Below are 23,759 nucleotides of genomic sequence, written 5' to 3'. Positions count from 1 at the left end.
TATTGCATTGACCAGGATTTTCTCCATTTTAACTACATTATACTTAATTTGACATTGCAATGAAAAATGTTTGCTTTTAACTAAAGGTTTGTATAGGGTGCAGGAACAGAGTGGGAAAGGAAAGGAAAACAACAGGAGTGAGTCTTTCCCCACAGCCATACCACGCTTTTTGACATTGCAGAACCAACTAGTCATCTGACATGGACACACCTCTCACTTCATGCACCCAGTCACTAGGGTACAACCCACTGACACTTCTGTGACCTACCTGTGTTTTTCTGGTAGACGATTAAAAGTATTTCATGTCAATAATGCATACTTCTATATGAAGAAGAGGCAAAAAATAAAACGCATCAGTTTTGAACATACCACTTAGCTCTTGCCGATTTGCTCGGGTACTATCAAGCTGAGACCAAAGCTGCCTGATTTCTTCTTGTGACTGAGTCTTGAGTTCTTCATGCACGACCTGAAGTTTCTCCAGCTATGGAAGACATGTAAAAAAAAAAAAAAACAACACACAAAAAAACCAAAAACACCAAAAACAAACACACACACACAAACAAAAACCAAAAAAATCCAGCCTTTTAAAAACAATTTTGTTCTAATTGCTTATTTTATATGCAACAGACAGTTCTGTCAGAAATAGGCAGAACCACTTAGTGACAACCAGACTCTCAGGCCCTGACCCATGCTATCAGAGATACTGAGTAGCACTTAACTGTTAGACCCACTCCTCTAAGAGAGAGGAATTTGTTCCTGATGCCATATTTATCATCACTGGCAAAAATAAAAAGTATTAGCTAGATAGAAACAAAACACAAGAACCAGAAAATTAAGCATACAAATACAGAGGAAGAAACGGCACCAAATGGCACAAAGACAATTGCATTCAAAAGATTTTGAACCACTATAGAAAATCCCAGAATATTCACCTATTTCCTGAGATGCTTTTTTTCCATAAAATCCCTAAATACAAACGAGTCACCCAAATGATGTCTATGTGGTCTAGTTTTTGTTATATATAATCAACCACTCGAAACGAGTAAAGAAATCTTATTTACCTCCTTCTGAAGATTCTGTTCTTTTTCTTGGCTTTTCTTCTTCATATCTTCTAGGAGTTGGTTATGTTCAGTCTGAAGCTGTTCTTGTAATTTTGTAATGGCTAACTGGTGTTGCTTCTCCAATTCTATACATTTTACTAAAATTAAAAATTAGTTCTGTTATACCACCATCCTAGTTACTGAATAACCTGTACAACTTTTGTGCAACTAAAATAGAAATGCATGTCTCTAGACTAGAATGCTAGCTTACAGGGGATCACAAAAATACTTGAACAGTCACGTATTTGAAAGTCAAACATTTCTACATGGTGCTTCCTAGCTCTCTGCATCCCACACGGTTAGCCAAGAGGTAACCAACAGTAGTGCCAGAGGGATGAGCATCTGCTCTCTGCATACACGAACAAGCATCCTGAACTAGGAGCACACATACTTGGAACAGGGAACTAAGCATTTCTTCATGGCCTACAAACACAGAATTTCTCCTATGACCACACTCAGCAGCAGGCAGTAGAAGAGATGAACAGGAAGGACTAGGAAAGCTCATGCCAAGTACACTCTGCCCTGGCGCTGAGCACTCTCTGAACCCTGTAGACTTGCTACTACCTCCTTTGGTCAACAAATCTTGACCTGCCCAGAAAGAACCTGCAATCAAGTGACCGCATTTCAGCCACAGTGAGCTGCAGGAGATGCATGTTATCCTCACAGAACAGACTTTAACAATACAGGTTCAGGGAAATCTACTAAAGCCACTGCAGGCTGGGAAGAACAAGCCATTGCTACAAACACATCCTCACAGCAGCCGCAGGCGAGCCAACCACTGTGAAAGCATCTGGCCCTTGGCAGGTCAAAAAGGCTACTCTTCACTTCTCAAACCTGGTCTTGCTGCCTGCCAGCCAGCATCATCCAGTACCCTTAACACTGCATTTCCATTTATTTGAAGAGAGTATTATTTCCCGTGTCTCTCACCTGCATAGCGCCTCAGAGGCTAGGCAACCCGACTAGCTATTTCTCTTCACTTCATGGCACACCACATCTTCATTGCTCCTTTTCATGCCATCACCAACAGCAAACGTGACGCCATTGCGCCGGTCAAACACTATCTCGACAAGTGTGTCAGATTTTTGACACCCATGCAAACTTTTCATAGTCCTATCTCCTATCTGCACCTCAGCAAAACACATAAACAGATGTACCTGGGTAGGTACTCATCCAGATTTCATTTTTCAAGTTAATAAAAACTCCAATTACAGTAGTGTCAAAACGTCACTTCCAGAATAGTATTTTAAAAAGCTGCTGTTCCATTAAGCTTTAACTATTCACAGTCCAAACCTGATTTTTTTGTTAGAAGAAGCTTCTATTGATATTAATCAGAATTTTTGATTAATTCAGTAACTGCCAAAGCCGGTTTTCAGCTGGAAGCAAAACAGCACCTCCCTTTAATACGCTTGAAGGAAAATATAGTCCATCTCATATCCTGTGGAAGTCAAAACCCAACACAACTAATTAGGCTTGAAACAATTTTTCATTTATGTCCTGTTTTCTAGACAGTCTCATGCCATCGACCCACTAAAGAGTCGTGGATATATCTTGTATTTGCTTTTTATACAGGTTCTAAGAGCACTTAGTTAGCTTTTCCATTGTTCAATAAAGACACCTGCTTTGCAGACCATGGCACTTACTTTTAGACTGTTCATTCTCATGAGAAAGAAGCCCCAGCTCTGCTTTGACTTTTTCTAATTCCATTTCCAGAGTTTTCTGCAGTTCCACCATTTCAGTCTGATGTTTTTCAGACAGCTCTTCACACGTGCTTTTTAAATGCATCTCAGACTCCAATTGCCAGTCTCTTTTGAGAGTCTAAGAGAGCAAGACATGCATTGTTAAAGCAAACACATTTAGTAAATTACTACTCTTTTTTTCTCCTCTACGATATATATGTAGTAGACATGGGACTTCTACCAGCTCTAGTGTACTGAAAGGGGTTTTACTTTTTCTTGTATGAAGAACAGAATTTGTACCTCTAATGCCTGGATACGTGTCTCTTCCATTTCCAATTCTATTTTCTTTCTCTGATCAACTGTGAAATAAAATACGACTTATTAATAAATTTACATAAAATGTTATGATTAAATAACAAGTAGAAATATGGATGAGATTACCATTTTCACCATCAGACTCTGGGCTTAAATAGGTAGGCATGCAGCAGTGTAAGGTACTGGGTTCTATGCAAATCTGCTGCTATGCTATATCCCAGTTATTCACTTCCATTTTAGAAAATAAGCACCTAGCAGGTACAACTGCAAAGACAACCCTGAAGGTTAAGTTCAGCTTCATTAGCAAAGGAAAGTCTGCTTAAAGTTATGGAGAGCATGATACTAAAAAACAAACAAACAAAAAAAATCCCCACACCTTTATTCCTAAAGATATAAATTCAAATGCCTATCAATGTCATTTTAGATGCTAGCATTTCACTTCACGCGCTATTAAGTGTTTGAATCATCTCTATCTCCAGAGACACTGCAAAAGAGTAGCAGGCAGCAGCAGCAAGTAGGAAACTCTTCAAGTTTCTTCTAAAAATGCCTAGGAAACAGACTGCAAGACAGATGCTATTATCTGCTCAATTACCACTGACACCAACGGCTTCTTCCTTCCCAGCTCCTCCCCAGATTCATTCCAACTTATTGTTCAGCACCTTTCTTGGTCTGCAAGAACCCTGTAAAGGCCTATCAGTCCCCTTCTCACAGCTTCAAAGTACTGTTGCCTTAGCTTACAATCTTATTTCAACTCTTTCAGTGGGAAATGAGAACTCGGAGACTAAGATGGTGCCAGCTACCCAGCTAATGGTCCAGTAGAGGAGGAAGTATCATCTAAGTTACAAGACAGTGTCCCAGCTCTCAAGTGACTCGGGTTGTGCCCAGTCATGACCTCCCTGAAGAGAAATGTCTTTCCTCTAGCCCCCCAGGTAACAGTACCCACAACTCCTTACCAGGTCTCCTGCATCATTTGATTCCAGATTCTCCTTCTCAGCCCCTATGCTCAAGCACTCATAAGTGGTTACATTCTTATTAAGTTACATTGCCAAAATGCATCTAAACAGCACTGATCTTAAGAACTGCATCCAGACCTCCTCCTGCTCCCAAATCCCACCATGCCATCACTTCACTATATTACTGGTGGTTACAAATGGTTTCCTACTCTCGGGTCAAAAAGACACAGCCCTAAAATATTCTCTTCCTCTCAGGGAAGGACAACTAAATGAATGGTTCTTAAACTGAACTCCTTGAATTGCTGCAGGCCTCACCCTTCTCCAGAAATTCCTCAAGCTCTGCCATACAGGTCAGAAACGGTCCCCTGATCTGGGAAGAGGCAAATATCCCAAACAATGCCAAGAACACCATCAGCAGGCCTTCAGTACTATCAAGCGCAGCTTTCCTCTTGCTGATGTCAAAATGCAATCTTATACCAAACATATCTCAGAGGACGCCCAGCTGAAGGTTCTCACTGAACCTTTCAGTTCCTTTCCAACTCCTTTATCCTCCTTTTGAAACCAGTGAGAGGGCAAGCCTGGAAGCATTTCCATATCTTGTCAGAAACACAACAGTAGTGAGTGCTGACTTAGGGCAATAAAAACCCTTAAGAAATCTATCAGGTAAGAGCTCTACTCTTTGCACCAATGAAATCCTTTGAGACCTCTGTCTAATGCCTCCTGAAAGCAACTAGTTCAGTATAGTGTTATTTTACAGAAGTAGCAGCAAAATGCCCATATAGTTGAAGAAAAATTAAACTTAGGTCTGGAAAACTTCATTTTCGCATACAAGACATGCACTCTTGCACACGCCAGTCTCGCTGCTGTCCCTATTCAAGGCAACACCAGCCGTCACTCAAAAGGCCAGCTCTACACCAAGACAGGAACCTGTGGAGGAAGAAAAATACTGACGGGGTTTCAATTTCTGGTCCATTATTCCCAAATTTTAATACCTAGTTCTTGCTGATACTTTGACTTAAGGTCTTCTTTTTCCTTCAGACACTGCTCTTTAACCTTCTCCCACTCCAGCTGATGGCGGCTTTGCAGAATTGCTACCTCTTGAGCACGCTTATCATTGAGCATCTCCCGTAGTTCCACAAGGGCAGTTTCCTTTTCTTTTCTCAAGTTAGACTGTGTAAGCTCAAGCTGGGAGGTGTGCATATTATTTAAGCTTAGGCGTAAAGCTTCCAATTCAAGGCTGTGCAGTGTCTGTAATGGAAAAGAAAAGAGGTTTTTCCCTCCCCTGTTCACTTTTTTCATGACCAGTTTCAGTTTCAATTGGTTTCAACTGTTAAACACATCGACGTTTCACCTTTCTGTACTTGGAGAGTGTTTCTTCATGGCAGGGACAGAACCCTGAAAATAAGCTGACTCTTGTTACAATGAGATTTGCATAACATTTTCAGTGCAAAGTAAAAGGCTTTCCTTACCTGTCTCTTAACTTAATCTCCTACCAAATACCTTGCATCTGTCCAATTCCTCACAATGTCATCAGAGCAGAACATGAGCTCACCCCAACCTTTCACTGTCTACTAAAAAAATTCCTTGTACTTGCTATTGGTTATAATTTGTTAAAAGCAATATTCTGAAGTGGTATTGGAAAAGTGGAAATAAAATTCACCATGCCTCATTAAAAAAAAAAAAGTGAGGAATATCCAACAGTTAGAAATGGCAGCTAAAACAGACCAACCAAACTTTTCAATTCTTAAATAAATTAAACAGTACACCAACATCTTGTAATTAGACCTAACACTAGATGTATTCTTCCCATTTCCACTTTGCATTTAGTGGAAGTGTTCAAAAGCCCAGTAAATATTTTTTAGAGGAAAAAGTCAGGTTTACATACTTAAGTTAAGCACAAAAGCATTCCTAATTACATTAGTGAGAAAATTAAAAAGTGGGATGGGTTTAGTATATTTTATAAATTTTAAAATTAATTTTTAATTAATTTTATTAATTTTTGTTAAACTTATCAAGATGAGAGAAATGACAAAGTTGTTTTGTTGTTTGTTCCTTGTTGATGGGTTTTTTTTTTTAAACCCATCAATTTAAGCATCCTGTTTTCTTCAGAATGAATGTTAAAATATAACTGCAGTAAGGATCCTGGAGAACTCCTGTAGAAAATATCTACTACCACCCACCAGGGGAACACTCCTAATTCTTCAATTGCAGCACTACATAAAAGAGCACATAGTACGCACAAAAATCAAGGAGCCTTCTCTTTGCAACAGCCAGGTAACCACTACAGTAATTACTGTGTTTCTTTATTTTACCTGTGATTGGAGCTGAGCTTGCTCAATCTCTGCTTTGTGTGTGGCTGCCATTTGCTGCCGAAGTTCATCCAACAGGTGCTGCTGTTCTTTATTTAGTTCAGCACGCAGCTTCTCCATTTCCTCTTTGTGTTTAGTAATCAGTTCAGAGATTTCACGATCATGCTCTCGTTCATGTACCTGCAGAGAAAGAGCTTTCTTCAAAATAGGGTTAGTTAGCCCCCTAATAAATTATTGAGCCAGAATTCTCCCCTCCTCCTGACCCCTCCTGACACCATCGAAAAAACAATTAATAGATGTTTGCATCTCTAAAACATTTATACTGCTCAAATGACAAACAACACAAAATGAGTTTATTTTTCTGAAATAAACCCAATTACAGCATTTACCTTTTTTATTAAAGCAATCTGTTCCTTTCTTTCTTCTTCCAACTTCTGCTGTTTTTCCACTTTATCTTTTATTTCAGCATTTAATTCTTCTATCTGAAAACAGGCATATAAACATTTGCAATTACTACCTTAAGCATTCTGAAATCCCAAGACTCCTGCTGTTATCAGGGTTACCTACCTCTTTCTTGTGTGTCAAACTCACTTTAGTTAATTTGGCAAGGTGTTGAGTCTCCATTTGATCGATTTCCTCTTTGTAATGTTTCACCATCTCGGATTGTGCCTCCTGCGCAGCTTGTGCAGACTGAAAGGACTCCTGCAAGCGAGTCTGAAGCTCCAAACAAACCTTCTTCAAATGGGCGATTTCTTCAGTCAACTGGCTTTTTTTCTCACCATATTCAGTACTTTTTGCCTTTATTTCAGCATTAAGTTTATTAATTTCTAGGTTGCTGAGGTTTAATCTGTCCTCATATCCCAGTCTTTCACACTCCTGTATTTCTTTGAGGTTTTTCACTTCAGCATTAAGTTCATGTATGTTCTTCTCAAGATCCTCAATGATGCTAGCATTCTCTGCTAGTGCTTTTTCTGCTTTTATTAGACCGTCCTCCATGTCAGATAATCTTTCTGCTAAGGCTGTTTTTTCCTTCAATAAGAGTGCTAAATTTTGCTCTTTATTATTGATTTCAGCTTTGAGCAACTCCTGTTCTTTTAGCAATGTCTCTTCAGATATGGTTTTCTGACCAAGCAGCTCTGCTATTATCTGGTTTTTAGCCTTCTGAGCATCAAGCTGGCTTTGCATTTGATCCCTTTGACTTTGCAAAGCAGCTAACTGACGTCCAAAAAGAGACTGTACTTCACTTGTTACAGAATCAGAAGCTGTTTTCTGTTCTTGAACATCTTTCACTAATTGCTCCTGAGTTCGCAGCTGCACCATCAACATTTCTCTTTCTTCCTGGAGGTCTTTTACCATTTCTTGCCACGTAGAGGATTTTGACACTTCTGTTAAAGGCTCTACAGCACAGTAAGGTTGGCCTCCATCCTCACCCTGCTGCTTTACTAGAAACATTATTTTGTTTTCAAGTTCTTTCTCCTTCTCTGTTTTTTGAAGAAGTTCTTTTTCACAACGGATCCGTGTTTCACGTTCCTCATCCAGTTCCACACGCATATGAGACAGCTCAGCCATTACTTTTTCCCATTTTCCAACAGCTTCTTGGATCTCCTGATAAGATTTCTTCAAGGCTGACTCCTTCTCATGGAGCTGCTCAGTTAGCTTCACACATCTCTCTACTAAACAAGTTGTCTCATCATCCCTTACATCATTGTGGTCACTTATTTTGTTTTGCTGCAGGGAGCTATCTGACAAAAATGAAACAAAGGCCTCTGCTCCCACCTCAGTCTCTTCAAAAGTCTCTTGAGCCAAACTGCTAGGATATGTTTCCTCATCAAGGCCAAAGTTTAATGGAGGAGGTATAAAATCTCTGCTGGGTTCTAGGAGCACACTACTGTCTAACCCATACCTACTGCATCTACCTTCTTCAATGGCATAACCTTCAGAAGTGCTGGACACATACGACTCTTCCGGTCTCTCCGTGGAGATGAGATATTTAGCCAATATGCCTTCATCACCACCGAAAAGCCCCAGTTCTGACAAGTGTTCTTCAGACAGGTTATCTGCTTCACTACTTTCATTAATCTCTGTGGTCTTTGAATTCTTAATTTCTTCTAATTGATCCCTTGAGGAGTCTACTCCCAAGTCATGCTGGAACTCTAGTTCTTCATGAACTAGCTTATCTTCCCCTTTCAACTGGTGCGTTTTATTCCACATCTCCTTAGGCTCTGCTCTCTGCAACTGCAACACCTCTGGTAAAATCTGTTTTTCCCTCCATTTCATTAGCTTTTTATTGGAGACAATCTCTTCATCATGCTTTTGCCTTACATCTATACTTTTTTCAGCCTCATAAAGTCGCTTTTCATTTAATTCCTGGATGAAAGAATTCAGTTTCTGAATCTCTTCATTCAAGGACTGTTTTTCTTGTTTATGTCGCTGGGCTTCCTTGACCTGCTCTTCTGCATCAGAAAGTTGAGACTTAAGGTCATCAATTAAGTCCTTGTATTTAGTCTCAATTTCAGATTTTTCTCTCTGGAAGTCTTCCTGTTGGTTTTCAAATTTCCTTCTCAAATTTTCTTTACTGATTTCAGACTCACGAAGACTATTATTCAAGTCAATTATTATGCCATTCAAATTCTGTATATGTTCTTCAGAATTCAGAGCACAGAGTTCTTTTTTTAACTGTTCAAGTTCATTCTTATATTTTAAAATAATTTCTTCTTCATATACCTGCTTGGCTTCTGCAATCTCTCTTCTGTGGCACTTCTCCAGCTCAGCCCTCAAGTTCTCCAACTGTCTGCAAATATCCTTTTCATGACTGATTTTCAGTTCTTCAATACGTTGCCGTTCTTTCATTTTGGATAAAGCTATTTCATTTTTTAATTCTGTTATTTCCGAGTCTCGGAGAGAAAGGGTATGTTGTAGTATAGACAAGCTAAATCTTTCTGATGTCAACAGATCTTGAAGACTTTTAATATGTTGCTCTTTTTCTCCTATGCTTTTGTATAGTTGTTCCATTGTATCTTTCATATCCTCTTCCATTTGGGAAAGGAGATTTTCTTTATCTTTGGTATCCTTAAAAATAAAATATTACATACGAAATATGCCATTGAAATATGACATGTTTTAATTTCCTTAAACCTCAAGTTTTTAATGTATCTTCACAAATAATATTTACCATTAAGTGCAAGGTGTATCATTGGCCTAGGCAACAGCATTTTTAAGCACATCCTTGAGAGTGGAAAGTACTAATGAAAGACTCTTCAAATGTGGTAACAAATATCAAATTGTCCAAGCAATAACAAGTGGTATACCAATGACTCCAGAGAGAAAGAAGATCGTAGCTGTCTCAAACTTTGGGTATTTTAATTAAAAAGGAAAAAAAAAAAAGGAAAAAAAAAAATCAAAGCTACAGACACCTCTCCATCTCATATCCATTTGCACAGACAAAAAACCTCCTGCAGGCAGCAGTAGGCCAACAGAACAGCCATGTCAAATTTTAACTAATCTGACTCAAAAGTTTAAGGCTTCTACCTATGGCATTGCTGGTTATGTGCTTAAAGGAAAACAGACCTTTTAAGCTGTTCCTTTAATAAATGTTAGTAATCAAAATCCCTATAAATTTGTTTCTAAAGAAAAAGACTTTTTTCATGATCATGCCACTACAGCAGATCAGAGTTATCACCAAATTTGAAATACATATTATAAAAAAATTAAATATCTGTTATGTGTTTTTAACTTTAACTGAGTTTCTTTATTCCTAGTGCTTGTTTCTGAAATTAGTACATCAAAATATTCCCACACAAGCTTTTCGCTTTGTTTTGTATCTGAAACCAACATGATTAGATAGTTACCTTTTACTCTCATCTAGGTGTTTCAAGTTCACACACAAGTGTATTGTTATATGTTTACACAGCATAACCAGCAACCTTCACCCCACTGCAAGCCTCTGTCAGTTATGTTCCTACATGCCTTAGTTCAACAAACACCAGATGAACCCGCTTCTGATGGAAACTTCTTAATGTTATAGAACAGTTTAGTAACAGAGTTAAAGACCAATCCTTCTGCAACAGAAAACAATGGAGTAATTTCAATAAATAAGCAAATTTTAAAGAGCCAGAACTGAATCCTTATTTCATACAAAAAAAAAATCTTAAATTGTGAGCAGCTATTTTGCCTTAGCTGAACATCATTACCTTCAGAAGAATAGATATTTAATTCCGTACTAAAGTGTTGTTTCAGTCCTGAAGCATCAATGTTATCTCATGCACAAATTAAATGTTCATTCTTCCTCCAAAAAGTACCACCTTGGCTTGCACAATCGCAACAAAAACCTAACTACCTAGAACTCATAATTATAAAGGCACTTTAAACAGTTTTTACCTTTTGAGAAGACTCAAGCTGTAATTCCAGGTCATGTGCTTTCTGACGCAGCATCTCCAAATGCGCGTTTTGCTCTTTGAGACAGCTCTGAAACAAGGACATCTGCTGCTGGGCTTCTAATACTTCATTTTTCCCAGGGCTTTTCCTCTTCAGCATCTCATTAACCTGAACACATAAAGGTACTCACAGTCAGAAGAAAGTTTATATCAGAATAACTCAGACACAAGTCTCACTGCATGCATAAAATATACTGTATTCATTTCCTACAGATTTACCCTACGTCTTTCGTTCTCAATGAATAAGAATCTCCCTAAAATGTCAGACAGCATTTGTCATGTTTTAGATACTATTACTTCCAGTAAAGATATAATTGTTAGATAATTCATCTCTGTGAAGCCCTTAAAACAAAGCAGGACTTCCAATGGACTGGACATACTGGTAAGATGACAATGAACAAAACCAGTCTTCTCTGCAAAGGATTTACAGCTCAATACAGCCCAAGGTTTACAGCTCAAGGTTTTTTTTCTCTCCACCTCCCTCCAAATGAAAAGAAAACATTTACTCCTATGGGGGTAAAAGAAAATGTGTTTTATTTGTTTTTAAAACCTTTTTATAAAGACTTTGCTAAAACCAAGAAGATAAATATTTAAGACAGTATCAGTACTTTCATCTGTTATCAAAGTTGATATGCTTCCACAAACAACTTGCATCATATTACTAGCCTGGTTTCGAATATGCCTGAAGTGCTATTTAGAGGTTTTATCGTTGTCTTTCAGTGGTTTATGGAGCAAATCCCAACAATCAGCTGTAGAGCAATTTTCACTATTACCCCATATTTTGTCAATAGCAGTCAGAATTGTACATAGAATGCAGTATTTTTTGTTCTTTTCCAAAGTTAGAATTTCATTTAGCAGAGGATTTATTTTTCAGGGCATGAGCAACTCCTTCAAGATAATCCCTGGACTTCAGTAAGTCCCAGTTTTTATTTTTAATTTTTTTTAAACCCCCTTCCTATCCAGACATTTAAGACACATAATCCCTCCTAGTGCAATTCTTATCTTGCAAACCTGAAATGGTAAGTAAACATAAATATTACTCTTTGGCATATTCTACAAGGCTCCTGAGACAACAAATATACAGGTGTTTAGAGAGAATAGCCACTAGAACACTGAACATCACCAAAAAAGAATAAAGCATTTAAAAAAAAATTTTTTTTTTTTAAAGTAGATGAAAGGCTGCAGTATATCTCATTATCCAGGGATTAGATCCATGATCAACTTGTTCACTGAAGCATGTTCCTATGTGTCATAGGGGCTGCATCAACTGTCTTCAGGTTATTTTAAATCTCCTTCTTTGAGCCAAGTCACATTACCTCAACATAGCAAGTTTCTGTATAACAGCTGAGCTGTTACCGTTGCCCATACATATACTCAGAGCTTTCTTTGGCAAATGCAAGGAGAACTGATGACGTGTAAGCCCATATCATTACAGTGATCGTTGTGTGATACCAAACCACTAACAGCATTGGGTAAAATTCCCTAACAAGGGCTAAACTGATGGACAAAGAAGTGTAATGACCTCCCAAACATGACACAAGCAAGTAAGTGCAATATAAGGATATCTCTGGGACTTCTCCCTAGCAACTGGAGAAAACTCTGCCTCGCCCCGAAATAATTTTCACTGCTGCATTGCAACTGAACTATGAAGAGCTATGTGATAAGCTCAATATGTTTTTACGTTCATATTCCAAACCTGTTCTTATTCTCTTTGTAAGGAAACAAAAATTGGAGGATAGGCACACCTGATGTAGCTGAAGTTGTAAATCATGGATCTGACCACCTACATGCGAAGCCTCTTCCTGTAGGTCATCCCGATCCCTCTTCGCCTGTTGAAGGCAGCTTGTTAGTTTCCTGATGACTTCATTCTGCTCTTGAACAGTAGTTTCCTACATGGATCACAAGAAGTGCACTTTTAAAATTAAAATATTAACATATTAGGAACCCAGTAAGTTTTATCAAGGCAGAACTGTTAGAGTCTATAGTTACACTGAAGTTTTAACAAACTTGCACCAAAGGACCAGAAATATTTGTATCCAAACATGATGGCAAGCATGATGAAAGAGGAATCTTACACTGATCTCAAAGAGATGACAAACCTAATCAAAAGTGACTTTTTAAACAAATGGCAGGATACCAGTAATGAAATAAATATTTTTACTTAAAAATTTTGTAGCTCTTATTGATGTAAAACTAATCAAGTTTTCTACAGTTTAGGGGGTACTAAATATTAAAATGAATATTTAGTACCCCCTAAATTGTTTCCTATCTGTCTACTCTCCTTTTAAGCCATGTGATAGAAAGCTAATGAGATGGGATACTTTAATCCTATTTTATGTTAATTACATTAACCTTTTCAATTTATTTCTCACCGACGGGAAATGTCTTTGTTTCCCAGTCCTAAAAGGAGAAAAACAACATGTAAAGGGGGAAGTAACTATTCTTCAGAAGCACCTGATAATTTACCTTTACATAGAAATGCTAGAGAAAGGGTATTCAAAATATCTTTTTTTAATATTTTGGGAGAGGGGAAGGTACATATCAGTTTAACAAAGTTTAACTTATTCTACTTAATCATTTGCCCATACAAAAAAAAAACCACCCCAAAACCAAAAAGCCACAAGTATTTACAAATATTCAACAAGCATGAATGATCTCTGGGGTAAAAAGTCATTGGGGGGGTGGGGGTGGAGGGTGGTGGTAGTGGTGTCTGCCATGCCATTTGAATATTTGAAAAGGAGCCTAAACGCATCCATGAAGTGTTTTTCAGGCATATCCACAGAACCATTGACATTTCAATAAGAACTTCCTTTTCAATAGTTTGAACAATACATCGGGAGGATTTTTTGCTCCGTTTTTCAGCGTGACCTTGATACATAATATATATGTATTTTTAATAAATACTGACTTTAAAAATAATTCCCATGTTTTTACATTGAGCCCCTACCTCAATGTATGATTAACTATACCTACCTTAGTGGTTCTTGCAGGTTCTCTCTATAAAGGCCCACTCCTCAATATAGTAAGAAAATTTATCAATAAAAACTAGTAGCAAGTGTCCAACCATTTCTCAGCAGAAGAGTTTAACTATGCATTTCATAAAAACTCTCTAAAAATAGAAGCATTTCAAATTTAATTTTACTCTCACTTGATTCAAGCAATATGAAGTCCTGGACACTAGTGAATGGAAAACCTTAGTACTGCTTTTTGCAGCACATGCTAGCAAGGTGAAGTACTTTTCAACAAAAGACAACACGTATTTTGAGTTTTGTCTCCTAAATATTTTTAGCATTAAAATAAAGTAGTATTGTCCCCATTATCCAATTCTATGAAGCATACCTGAAGTTGCATAGAGTCACTGTGCTGGGTAAGTTGTTCCTGTAGCTCGTCCATCTGTGCAGTGAGTCTTTCGACTGCTTCCTGTTTCTCCAGAAGTCTGTCCTCTAACTCAGCTATTCTCGCCTGACACATCTTAGCATCAAGCTCACTGTATTCTGCAGCAGAATTTATCGTAATTTTCTTCATAAAAGAAACAAAAATGTATTTATTCACCAAAACAATATACCATTTCTGTTTTGTGATTACTCTGAATATAAATTCAAGCTTAAATCCTGGGCAAATTCTAGTTTAAAAGTAATTCAACATTGGGACTTTATATGTAATGTTTCTATTAAATACAAGATTCTTAAAAACTTCAAATAAAAAATTGTCATAGATAATATATTTTCATATAATACTTTAAGGCACAAAAGTAAATTAGGGAGAAGAGCCCTGTGATTCTATAGCACCAAGTTCTGGCAAAGTGCCATTTTGACACGTGTTGGGATTTAAAATACATTCCAACTTACAACTGGGCAGGGGGGGAATACTACAAAAATTAAACAAAGTTTTTACATACATCTGTGCTGACTGGAGAACAGTCCATCCATAGGAAAAATAAAAATGTAAAGTTCTTGACTTAACATTAAATTCAAGCGTAAGCAGCTATTGCAAATAAATATTCAACATCCTGAGTTTCTATGGCCTTTAACAGCAAAACAAAAAAGCAAGTACAAAGAGAGAAGCTGCTCCAATCAATCCTGTGGGTTCTTTAGGAGCAATATTGTTACAATTCTCACAGAGGAGACAGTATCTTGTATTTTATTTTAAATACTTTTTGGTTTTAATGTATGAAATAATTAAAGAATGAACCTACTTTTCAAGTAAAAACATCACTCAAATTTCTGTGGACAAGCTCAATGATTTCACTGAAACCAATGCTCTTTGCAACCAATTTTGCAGCCAGTACATGTATGTACAGATAAATACCTGTTTTAGACTGTAAAATAGTGAAATCGCATCACTTTTATCACATTTGATAACAATGCTGAATAACTAATCATTTTAGTAATCAATTATCATACTCTTCTTTCACATATATATCAGCACCTTTTACCAAAGACACATTCTTTCACACTTACTTCAGCTGCATGATCATTCAGTACATCCCAGTTGGACAAGTCAGCACTCCTCTGGTAAGCAAACAAACAAAACAAACACTAAATCATGGCCATTTTAAAGATATATAAAGAAAAGCTGAATTATTTTGGAAACACCTTGAGCACATGAGCCAGAAATGTCCATGTCGTGAGACAACATACCAGTGAGAGAAAGAGAGACTGACTTTAATGCTAAACTCAGCTGGTCATCCATGGTCAAACGAATTAAATAAATGAAAAAAATTAAAATTATTATGAATGTCTACTCAAAAATGTAGGGCTAAGTCTCACCATTGAGATTCAATGTTTTATATTCTGCTTTTGTGGCTTGCAAATACTGTTGAGCACTCTTTAATCCACTACTAAATATTAGTAACTAACTGACAGGAGATTACTTAACAAACATGCTAAAATCATTCAGACAATTATGAAAACAGTACTATTTTCTGGCACATATACTTAATGTAGCTTGATATCTTGAAAAATATTTACCTCTCACTAAATTCATGACAAGACAAAGATGACTGTAGCACTATTTAGAAAAGGCAGCCCGTAACCCTCCCTGTATTTTGAATCTGCACGAAGTAGCTTCCAATGACTACTGGTGCCCTTTCCACGTAACCTAGAAAGCAATTTCATTTGCTTTACAAACCAGCTATTTTGACAGAAGCTGTTTAGAAGCAGGAAGTGATTGTCGTTTGTTTTTTAATTTAAGTTCACATGAATGTAATAAGGACGCTGCTGACGCTGCAATGGCTGAGTGGCAAAATACTGTACGCTTTTTTCTTAGTGCAGAGAGCTTGGCATGTAGCTTCATAAAAGCCTTTGCAACGCTAACGTTACGTTCAGGATATCCTGAAAGCACTAGGGATACCCTCACAACAGAAAGCAGGATAATACATGCAAATGGTACCCTCCATTATTACAGGTTTGTGAATACACTAGTTTGACACTGTTGTATGTTGTGAAAACACACCAACAGCTGGAGAGATGCTTTTTATGCAGAAGGCACCACCTCCCCAAAACTCACGAATCTTTGCATAGACAACATGCTGAACGGCACTGGGAAACTACTTTCTAAACAAACTCCCAGACCAAGATAGATACAGTTTGTTGTAGCCGGAGAGTTGCCTTGTAACTTCTGAGGCTTGTGAAAGCATTAGCCAACCCCTTCTGAAGCAAGCTGGATTCCTATTTAAAAAAAAAATTGTTCAAAACTACGTTTTGCTTATTTTTATTATGAGACAGAAAGAGAAAGCATCACATGACTGTCTAATGCACAGCTTATATAAAAATAAAAATCTTGCTTGTGAGCTGAAGCAAGAAAGAAACTGCTTAATTCAGGCAGACCAAGTACATCTATTAGCAGATGTCTGGTAACCTCAAGCTATATCACAAGCTATGTTTCCCTGTTTATTGACATGACTACAGGGCTACCTCTAGAGGGTCATCAGTACAAACATCCTGAAATACATCAGGCACAGGCAGAGTCACATTTTAAATAAATTTGTCAGAGAATGTAACATCTATGCTGGCTTTACAATGCCTACTAAGAGCATGCTGGAACAAACTGTATTTTTTTCAGAAAACATTAAGCACATTTGAGCCAGCAAGTGATACAAAACCAAACTAATGCTGTGCATTATAAGGTCCTGACAGTTTTGCTCATCTACTACTCCTCTCAGTCTGGATTTGCCATTTCACAGAGGTGCAGCCACAAACCAGAAGTCTGCCCAAAGAGAAGTTCATGGCAGTGAAAGGTGAAAGACCTCGATTTAGCAGGCTAACAGCAGACAGCTCCTTGACCATACCAGCTGTCCAGTCCACACAATGGAGATGTTTTTTTCAGTTATTGACATCACTTTGTAAGAGACTTAATTATTACAAGTGAAAATACATCACTTTACTTACTTCTCAATGGCAGCTAGTTGACAGTGCCAGAGAGCTAATAGCCAATTAAGTAAAACAATCACCTGGAATACTTGTTATCTGCAGGCGGAGTGAAGCGAAACGCAAGAAACACTAAGATTTACCTCTGTCTCTGTTGTTGTCTCTAGTAGGTTGGTGTCTTCAGCCTTACTCTCTAGTAGGTTGGTGTCTTCAGCCTTACTCTCTATACCCTTACCAACATCTTGGGCCGCTAGTGCGTACTCTTCCTTCGGAACGTCATGCGTGTGGACAGACGAGCCCTTCCTCTTCGCCGTCTTTTTCTGCGACTGCGTGATGTCGCTTTTTGTTTTTCGTTGTCTGAAGTAAGCAAACTGTGCAGAAAAGATTGGAAGAGGTAGAGGGAGAGGTAAGTGAGAAAAAGGTAGCAGGACCACAAGATTAACACACTCATGGGTGACGAAGATCCTATCTTGATAAAATATATACATCTGCAGAAAAACTGCTTTATCTTCCTACTTTCTACACATTCAGAACATACTGGATAACTGTGCAATTAAGCAAGAAACCTCACACCAGTACTAAAGATTCATTTCAATACAAGAATCGAATTTTACTCAGTGAAACTTTGTGTGTCAATGACAATCCAGAATTACAGCAAGACAAATTAGTAAAGGAACAAGTTGTTAATATACTAGAATCATTAGGAAAAAATAATAATTGAGCAGTCTTTCTGCAAGACCGGCAAAAACAATAACCCCCTAGAAATGTATCTAAACAGATCTTTGCCAGCGTAAGCTTTAAGATTAAAATTAACGGAAGTGAATCCTCATGCTCCTTCCCTGCCACCCCCTTAAGAGAATACAGCAAAACTTCCCAGGCAGAAAGCAGCCTACAGTACATAAATAGAAAATCAATTAAGCCAGGTCATTTTAATTTCTTCTGTTGAAGAATCAGATGCTCTACTTTATCAGACTATCACAGCTCTGTGAAGCACCAGGGACTTGTAAAGAACGTCACTGACAGAATTTATTACCCAAGTTTCCTTAGCACCTTAAACAGCTTAAAAAGGATTATCATATTTTCAACTCTAGTATTGTGTTTAGGCAGCATTTCCAAGTAATATCTCTCCCACAGCATAAATCCAGACATCCTTCTAAGAAGGAAAAAGCCTTCTCAAGGTTACAACCATAGGTTATCAAGTTCACCATTAATATATCCTTGTGATAAGATACAATAGATAGTCAAATGATGACGGGATGTAAACATAATTGCCAAGTTCTGTCTGCAATATATACGAAAATCCACTGCTTGACAGCTTGGTTTTCCTGTAAAACAGCCACCTTGCAGAAAAACCTTTTCCATTTATTTTCATTCAACTTGTGAAATTGCTTTAGTTCAGTTTTTTCTCCTTACACCCATGCCATTATAGCAACTTCTACTTGACAGCTTAGCTACTCAAGAGATACACTGTTACACACCTGCTAGCCTGAGCAGCCTGTTCAAAAGGTGTATTTGCAGAAAGACATCAGTTTCTTACCTGCACTTAAGATGTTTATGTACAAATAGCGTATTTTTAAGATTAAGTTCTGGAGTTTCCGTAGTAATCTGCATCCATACTGAATGCAGATTAAATAAAAATTGCCAGGTGCCGTGTTGCCTTTCAAAATAAGTAAAATGAACAGACCAGTAAATAAAGCTGTAGTGAGACACAAATACTATTCTCTGAAATCAGGTGTTAACTCTAGCACTTACTGATGGCAATACATGTCACAAATAGCTATTGCACTAATCAACCTGATAACATGGGGAAAAGGAACAGGAGGAAACCTGCAGAAAAATGGAGACTAGAGGAAGCTGCTGAAGCAGTAAAAAAGGGAAAACAGGAGTAAAACAATCAGAAAATATAAGAAAGGAAAGGCAAAGAAAGTGGCCATCATAGAGAGCAGTTAATGATTTCATGAAGGGAGACCATGTATTTGACATTAAAATACCAAGACTGTGCCATGACTGAATATCTAAATGAGTATGAATTTTTAAATGCACAGCTCAAAGAAAACAAACCTTATTTTGTCCCATTCATATGTATTAAACATATGAAATCATAATACATATCGTGCAAAAATATCCAGCTACTCCAAAATTTTACGGAACTACTGGACTTGTTGGTCCATGAAAGTGTCTGGAGTTAAACACGCTCCAGATTCACGGAACCACAGGACTGGGAAAAGTGCTAGTTAGGGAAGTATCAGGTTTCCAGAGCCTTTAATCAGCCACATGAATGTAAGTGTCATTATAAGAGTATCATCAGACACACAGTCATCCAACATGAAGTAGTGTGCGTGAATATGAAGAAAGCATATAACACTGACCCTTCCCCATCCCAGTGAGATCCCATCATACCCCTTTTGAAGGACCCAGTTCTCAGTTTGCTTTCTAGCAGCATGTGCAGAGGTGAAAGCTTCACTTTTAGCCAAGACATAGCACACCACGGGAACACCAACAGCACTGTCCACCGTAGCATCCAAAGCAGCTCTCCATACCGAAGAACACCCGGCCTTTCTGCAGGTACCAATATACTCCAACTTCATTTCAGCAGGACCAGTCACTTAAAAGTGGCAACCACAAGGCACCTCTGAATTGGTACGGCCAGCACCACACGAGCATTGCAGAACTAGAAGAACAAGGCTGCTAGGTTTTGTGTTGCATGGTCTCCGTGTCATCCCTGTCCCCGATTAACTACTACGCTGACATCCTTCCACCACATTACCACAAGCTGACTGGCACCAGCAGCACGGGCTAGCAGACAGGAAAACTACAGCACACGAAGCACTGTTCAGCTCTCCCCAGCCTGCCTCTCACATAATTTCCTCCTTCACTTACTGCTTTACATGCTTCAGAAATCAGTACCAAAAGAATACCCATAGAAAATGGAACAGAGCAGAAAACCACATCAGCACCACATAGAAACAGGTTGTTCAAATAAACCTTAGTCCACTTCCTAGATACAGTAAACATAAGCATGAGTGCTCTTAGACAAAACCCAGAAACATTTTTTAGAGCTTTCTCAAACTGATGAAGTGGGAAAACTTCCTGGAAAACACATACTCCTTTTTGAACTCCTACCGTGCAAAATGCAGGAACAGCAAAAACTTCTCACACATGAGGTATGGCACATACAGGTCCGTAACGAGAGGCACAGATGGCCACCATGCATACTAGCTAACTTGAGGTGGAAAAAAACAAGGAGAAAAAAGCAGCACTGAATACTTGGGTTTTGTTCCATTTCTCAATTATTACCTTGGCTATCAATATTGCATTTATTAAAAATGGAAATCTGAAGTACCCAATACTGTCAGTATTAAGCTGCCAAATCATGACAATTTCCAATTAATACAACAGTTGCACATATTATTATTATTATTTGGTAATAACTTAAATGCATTTCAATAATGGAGTTTTTATTCCTATATGAAAAAGAACTGGTTTAAAGAGTACTGGTTTAAAGAGGAAAACATTCACATTATGTTCCTTTCTCAAGTCATTATTTAGCAGACTAAAATTTAAGGATGCCAAAGATAAAAAATAATTTGGGGAGGAGGCAAAAAACCCCACAGCAGTTCTCACCTCCAGATTCAAGCAGTATCAGACTGCAGTTAGCATGACTGCATGGGTTGCTACAAGTCAGGCTGCGACAACAGAGGCCTGCAACACACAGCTAGCCTGGCACTCCTGTCCCCTACCGTCATGAGCACCCTCGCAGTGATGCAGTGAGATGATTCAGAAAGCTGCTCTGGATGAACACTGAACATTTCTGTATGGGTCCAGAGATGGGATCACCTTAAGCTGCTGTAGGCCTGTACGACAGGAAGGAAATACTGTACCTGCTCAGTTATTTCTCCCTTTCAAAATTGCATTTGTATTCACAAGGAGGGCAGCGCAAAGAAAACAAGAAGAAAGAAAAGGAAAAGAACAAAAAGGAGGGTCATTTCCCTACTGCTCTGTTATAGAAGAGCCTTCAAAAACATGAGCTATCCAGAGGAATTTTCTGAAGCAAGTTACAGTCCTGCAGCCCACCTACTCAGCAGCATGACCATATCATACTACAGGCTTAAGAACACGCAAAGGACTACACTAAGACCAAAGGTGCATTTATTCCAGTAATTAGCCCAACATGCATCTGTTCCATAAGTTAGCTCACCAACTGCAGGCATGTAAGTAAAGATACAAAACAGGGCAAGCATACAGCTATACATGCTAGAAACTGGGTGTGAGCATACTAAGGAATCTGCAGCTCACGTGTTTGCCCTCCGAAGCCAAATATACTATCTTGACATTTAGCAAGCCCCAAGGGATATTGCTTCCATTCATTTGTCTGGGCGGTTTTTGAAAATTGTCTGGTGCCCATGATCTGCTAGCAAAGTAGTGGATCTCTGTGACATTTTAATAAGCAGAGGAAGCACTCTGCTTCCATCTCTGCCTTTCTAAACCCTTTCCTTTCCTCTCAGTATACCAGGTGGATGATACCATGCAATAGCAACATTGACGGACTACTAACAATTTTTTTTTAAATGGTAAGATGAGAGATATTTAGCACACAGTTTAAAAAAAAATAATAAATGCATCACTGGCTCTGCACAGATAACTTGAAATGTAATGCAAGTGCCCACTTTTTTTTTTTTTTCAATGGCAAACAACAGCTGTACAACAGGTGGGAACTCATAACTTATTCAAGGCAAGTCTATCACATTTTTCTAACTATAAACAGATACTGCACTTAGAGAAGGGTTACAAAAGAAATGTTAACGTGAGGCTTGTCATAGCTAATGCAACTTTTCAACCTGAAGTTTCCTCACTCAGTATTAATCTGAAAACTAATCACGCAATCATTCTCCAAGAGGGGATTGTGTCCACACAGCACCTATCAAGGCTGCGAGGGCAAGCGGATGAGGAGCCGCTGAGCGGGAGCAGGGAGTGTGGCAACCATGACAGCATCCGGGTGGGACAGGCCAGGGACAGAGGAGCTGTACTGCCCACCATCAAGCTGCCTCAGCGCAGCTCCAGCCACAACCCCACTCCCCTCCCAGTAACGCTCTGTTTAATTGCCTTCTGCACAGCACTGGGAGAAGGGAGCTGAAACAGAAACACAGAGGACTGCTGAAAAGGTCTGAGGCAGATAGCACAGCTCCAAGCCACCTCTGACCCCACAAGCTAAATTTCTAGACAGGTCCCCTGCAGAAAGGGCCATGCCCCTATACCTGTGGGAGAAGCACTAGGAGTGATATCAGGGGTGCAGAGGCTGTAGCACATCATGGAAAGATCTGATCTGTCCAAACCTCCTGACACCCTGTGCAGCCTCAGCTATCCCCTTGTAGCTGCAGTCCCCCATTCCAGTCTTACTGGGATGGTGAGAACAGGGAAAAGCTTTAGCTGCAGACCAGCAAGCCTCATTCAGCAACAGAGCCCCAGAAGGGAAATATGACAATAACAGCTCAAAAACCAGGAGAAATGTTGCATTAAAAGAAAAGTAATCAGGCATTTCTAATCAGCTTCTTGACCATCATTACCACAACAAAGCAGAAGTTTTTCTCTAAGAGGGTTAATACATATCAACTGCTAATCACATAGTTGCAGCCGATAATTACTAAGAGAATGTTACCTTTACACATCAGTCACGTCCTGTGAGCTCTCTACACAGTCCCACCAAACTACACCTAACTGAAGGCATGTAACTGCTCAAAGTGTGGGAAGTGTTCGCTAACAGCATGCCGGGAAACAACCCAAACCCACCCAGTTCTCCAGTAATCCACCTGCAGACGCAAGGGCGAGCAGACTAGTCATGGAAGTAGTAAAACATGTAACACCTATTCTTGGGGATTCTCACCTGGAAATATGGTATTTCCACAAATAACTGAGTGGAAACCTAGGTAAAAAAGGGAGAATTGGGAAAACCAAACCAAACCAGAACCTGGGGGAAGATATATGCACTACTTTACGCTGCTCCTTGCTCACTGAAGAGACTGTTTATATACCTCTGCAGTAATTCGGGAAACCTCCCAGGCAACCTGCATTCAGGGAGCACCGCTGGGCACATTTACTTCTGGCAGAGCCACGCTGCTCAGGTAAACACCTCTCATCTCCCAGCACAGCTCCGAACTGGCAGCAACCCTTCAGCGCTGCCGCCGTCCGCACCCCCGGACCCGAGTGCCGCTTCGGGCGCGGCACCAGCCCCGCCACGCAACGAGGGAAAACCCGCCGGCTCCCCGCCGCGGGGGAGAGACCTGGGGCAGGCAGAGGCGATGCCGCGGGCGGCTCCGGGAGCCAGCCTCCCGCCAGGACCCCCGCTCGGTACCCAGCCGGGGGCACCGCAGGGCGCCGGGGGCACCGCAGGGCGCCGGGGGCGAGGCTAGGGCGGGCGCGGCCCCCCCCCCAAGCCGGGGCCCTCTCCCCTCACCTTGGCCCTGCCGGCCTCCAGTTTCCGCCTCCACGCCTCCTCCTCTGCGTCCATGCGGCGGGCAAGCCGGGAGCCCGGAGGCGGCAGCCGGGCCCGGCCCGCGCCCCTCGCTGCTCCAACTGTCACACCAGACGGGACACAGAAGTTTCGGTCA

The 23,759-nt window shown here is 39.5% G+C and overlaps 1 protein-coding gene across 9 annotated transcripts in view; it reads right to left on the bottom strand.

The window, feature by feature from the left end:
• PCNT (pericentrin) overlaps positions 1 to 23,759 on the bottom strand; it is a 99,719-nt gene extending 75,960 nt beyond the window's left edge. For 6 of the 9 annotated variants that reach the window (XM_072874047.1, XM_072874046.1, XM_072874040.1 and 3 more), the window contains exons 1-14: positions 23,606 to 23,759; positions 17,298 to 17,525; positions 15,247 to 15,297; positions 14,126 to 14,305; positions 12,532 to 12,675; positions 10,731 to 10,895; positions 6,921 to 9,422; positions 6,743 to 6,835; positions 6,357 to 6,533; positions 5,037 to 5,292; positions 3,077 to 3,135; positions 2,741 to 2,915; positions 1,062 to 1,198; positions 370 to 481 (exon numbers count right to left, since the gene is read on the bottom strand). In XM_072874047.1, coding sequence (XP_072730148.1) covers positions 370 to 481; positions 1,062 to 1,198; positions 2,741 to 2,915; positions 3,077 to 3,135; positions 5,037 to 5,292; positions 6,357 to 6,533; positions 6,743 to 6,835; positions 6,921 to 9,422; positions 10,731 to 10,895; positions 12,532 to 12,675; positions 14,126 to 14,305; positions 15,247 to 15,297; positions 17,298 to 17,525; positions 23,606 to 23,659 — 4,333 coding nt within the window. In that variant the 5' untranslated portion in view covers positions 23,660 to 23,759. The remainder of the gene's footprint in view (positions 1 to 369; positions 482 to 1,061; positions 1,199 to 2,740; positions 2,916 to 3,076; positions 3,136 to 5,036; positions 5,293 to 6,356; positions 6,534 to 6,742; positions 6,836 to 6,920; positions 9,423 to 10,730; positions 10,896 to 12,531; positions 12,676 to 14,125; positions 14,306 to 15,246; positions 15,298 to 17,297; positions 17,526 to 23,605) is intronic. The other 3 variants (XM_072874048.1, XM_072874049.1, XM_072874044.1) reach the window with 2 other exon arrangements.

The sequence above is a fragment of the Ciconia boyciana genome, chromosome 10 (assembly GCF_034638445.1).
Source record: "Ciconia boyciana chromosome 10, ASM3463844v1, whole genome shotgun sequence".
In the NCBI taxonomy this organism is placed as follows: Eukaryota; Metazoa; Chordata; class Aves; order Ciconiiformes; family Ciconiidae; genus Ciconia; species Ciconia boyciana.
Note: the sequence above shows the minus strand (reverse complement) of the source record. Positions and strands in the feature narration are given on the sequence as shown.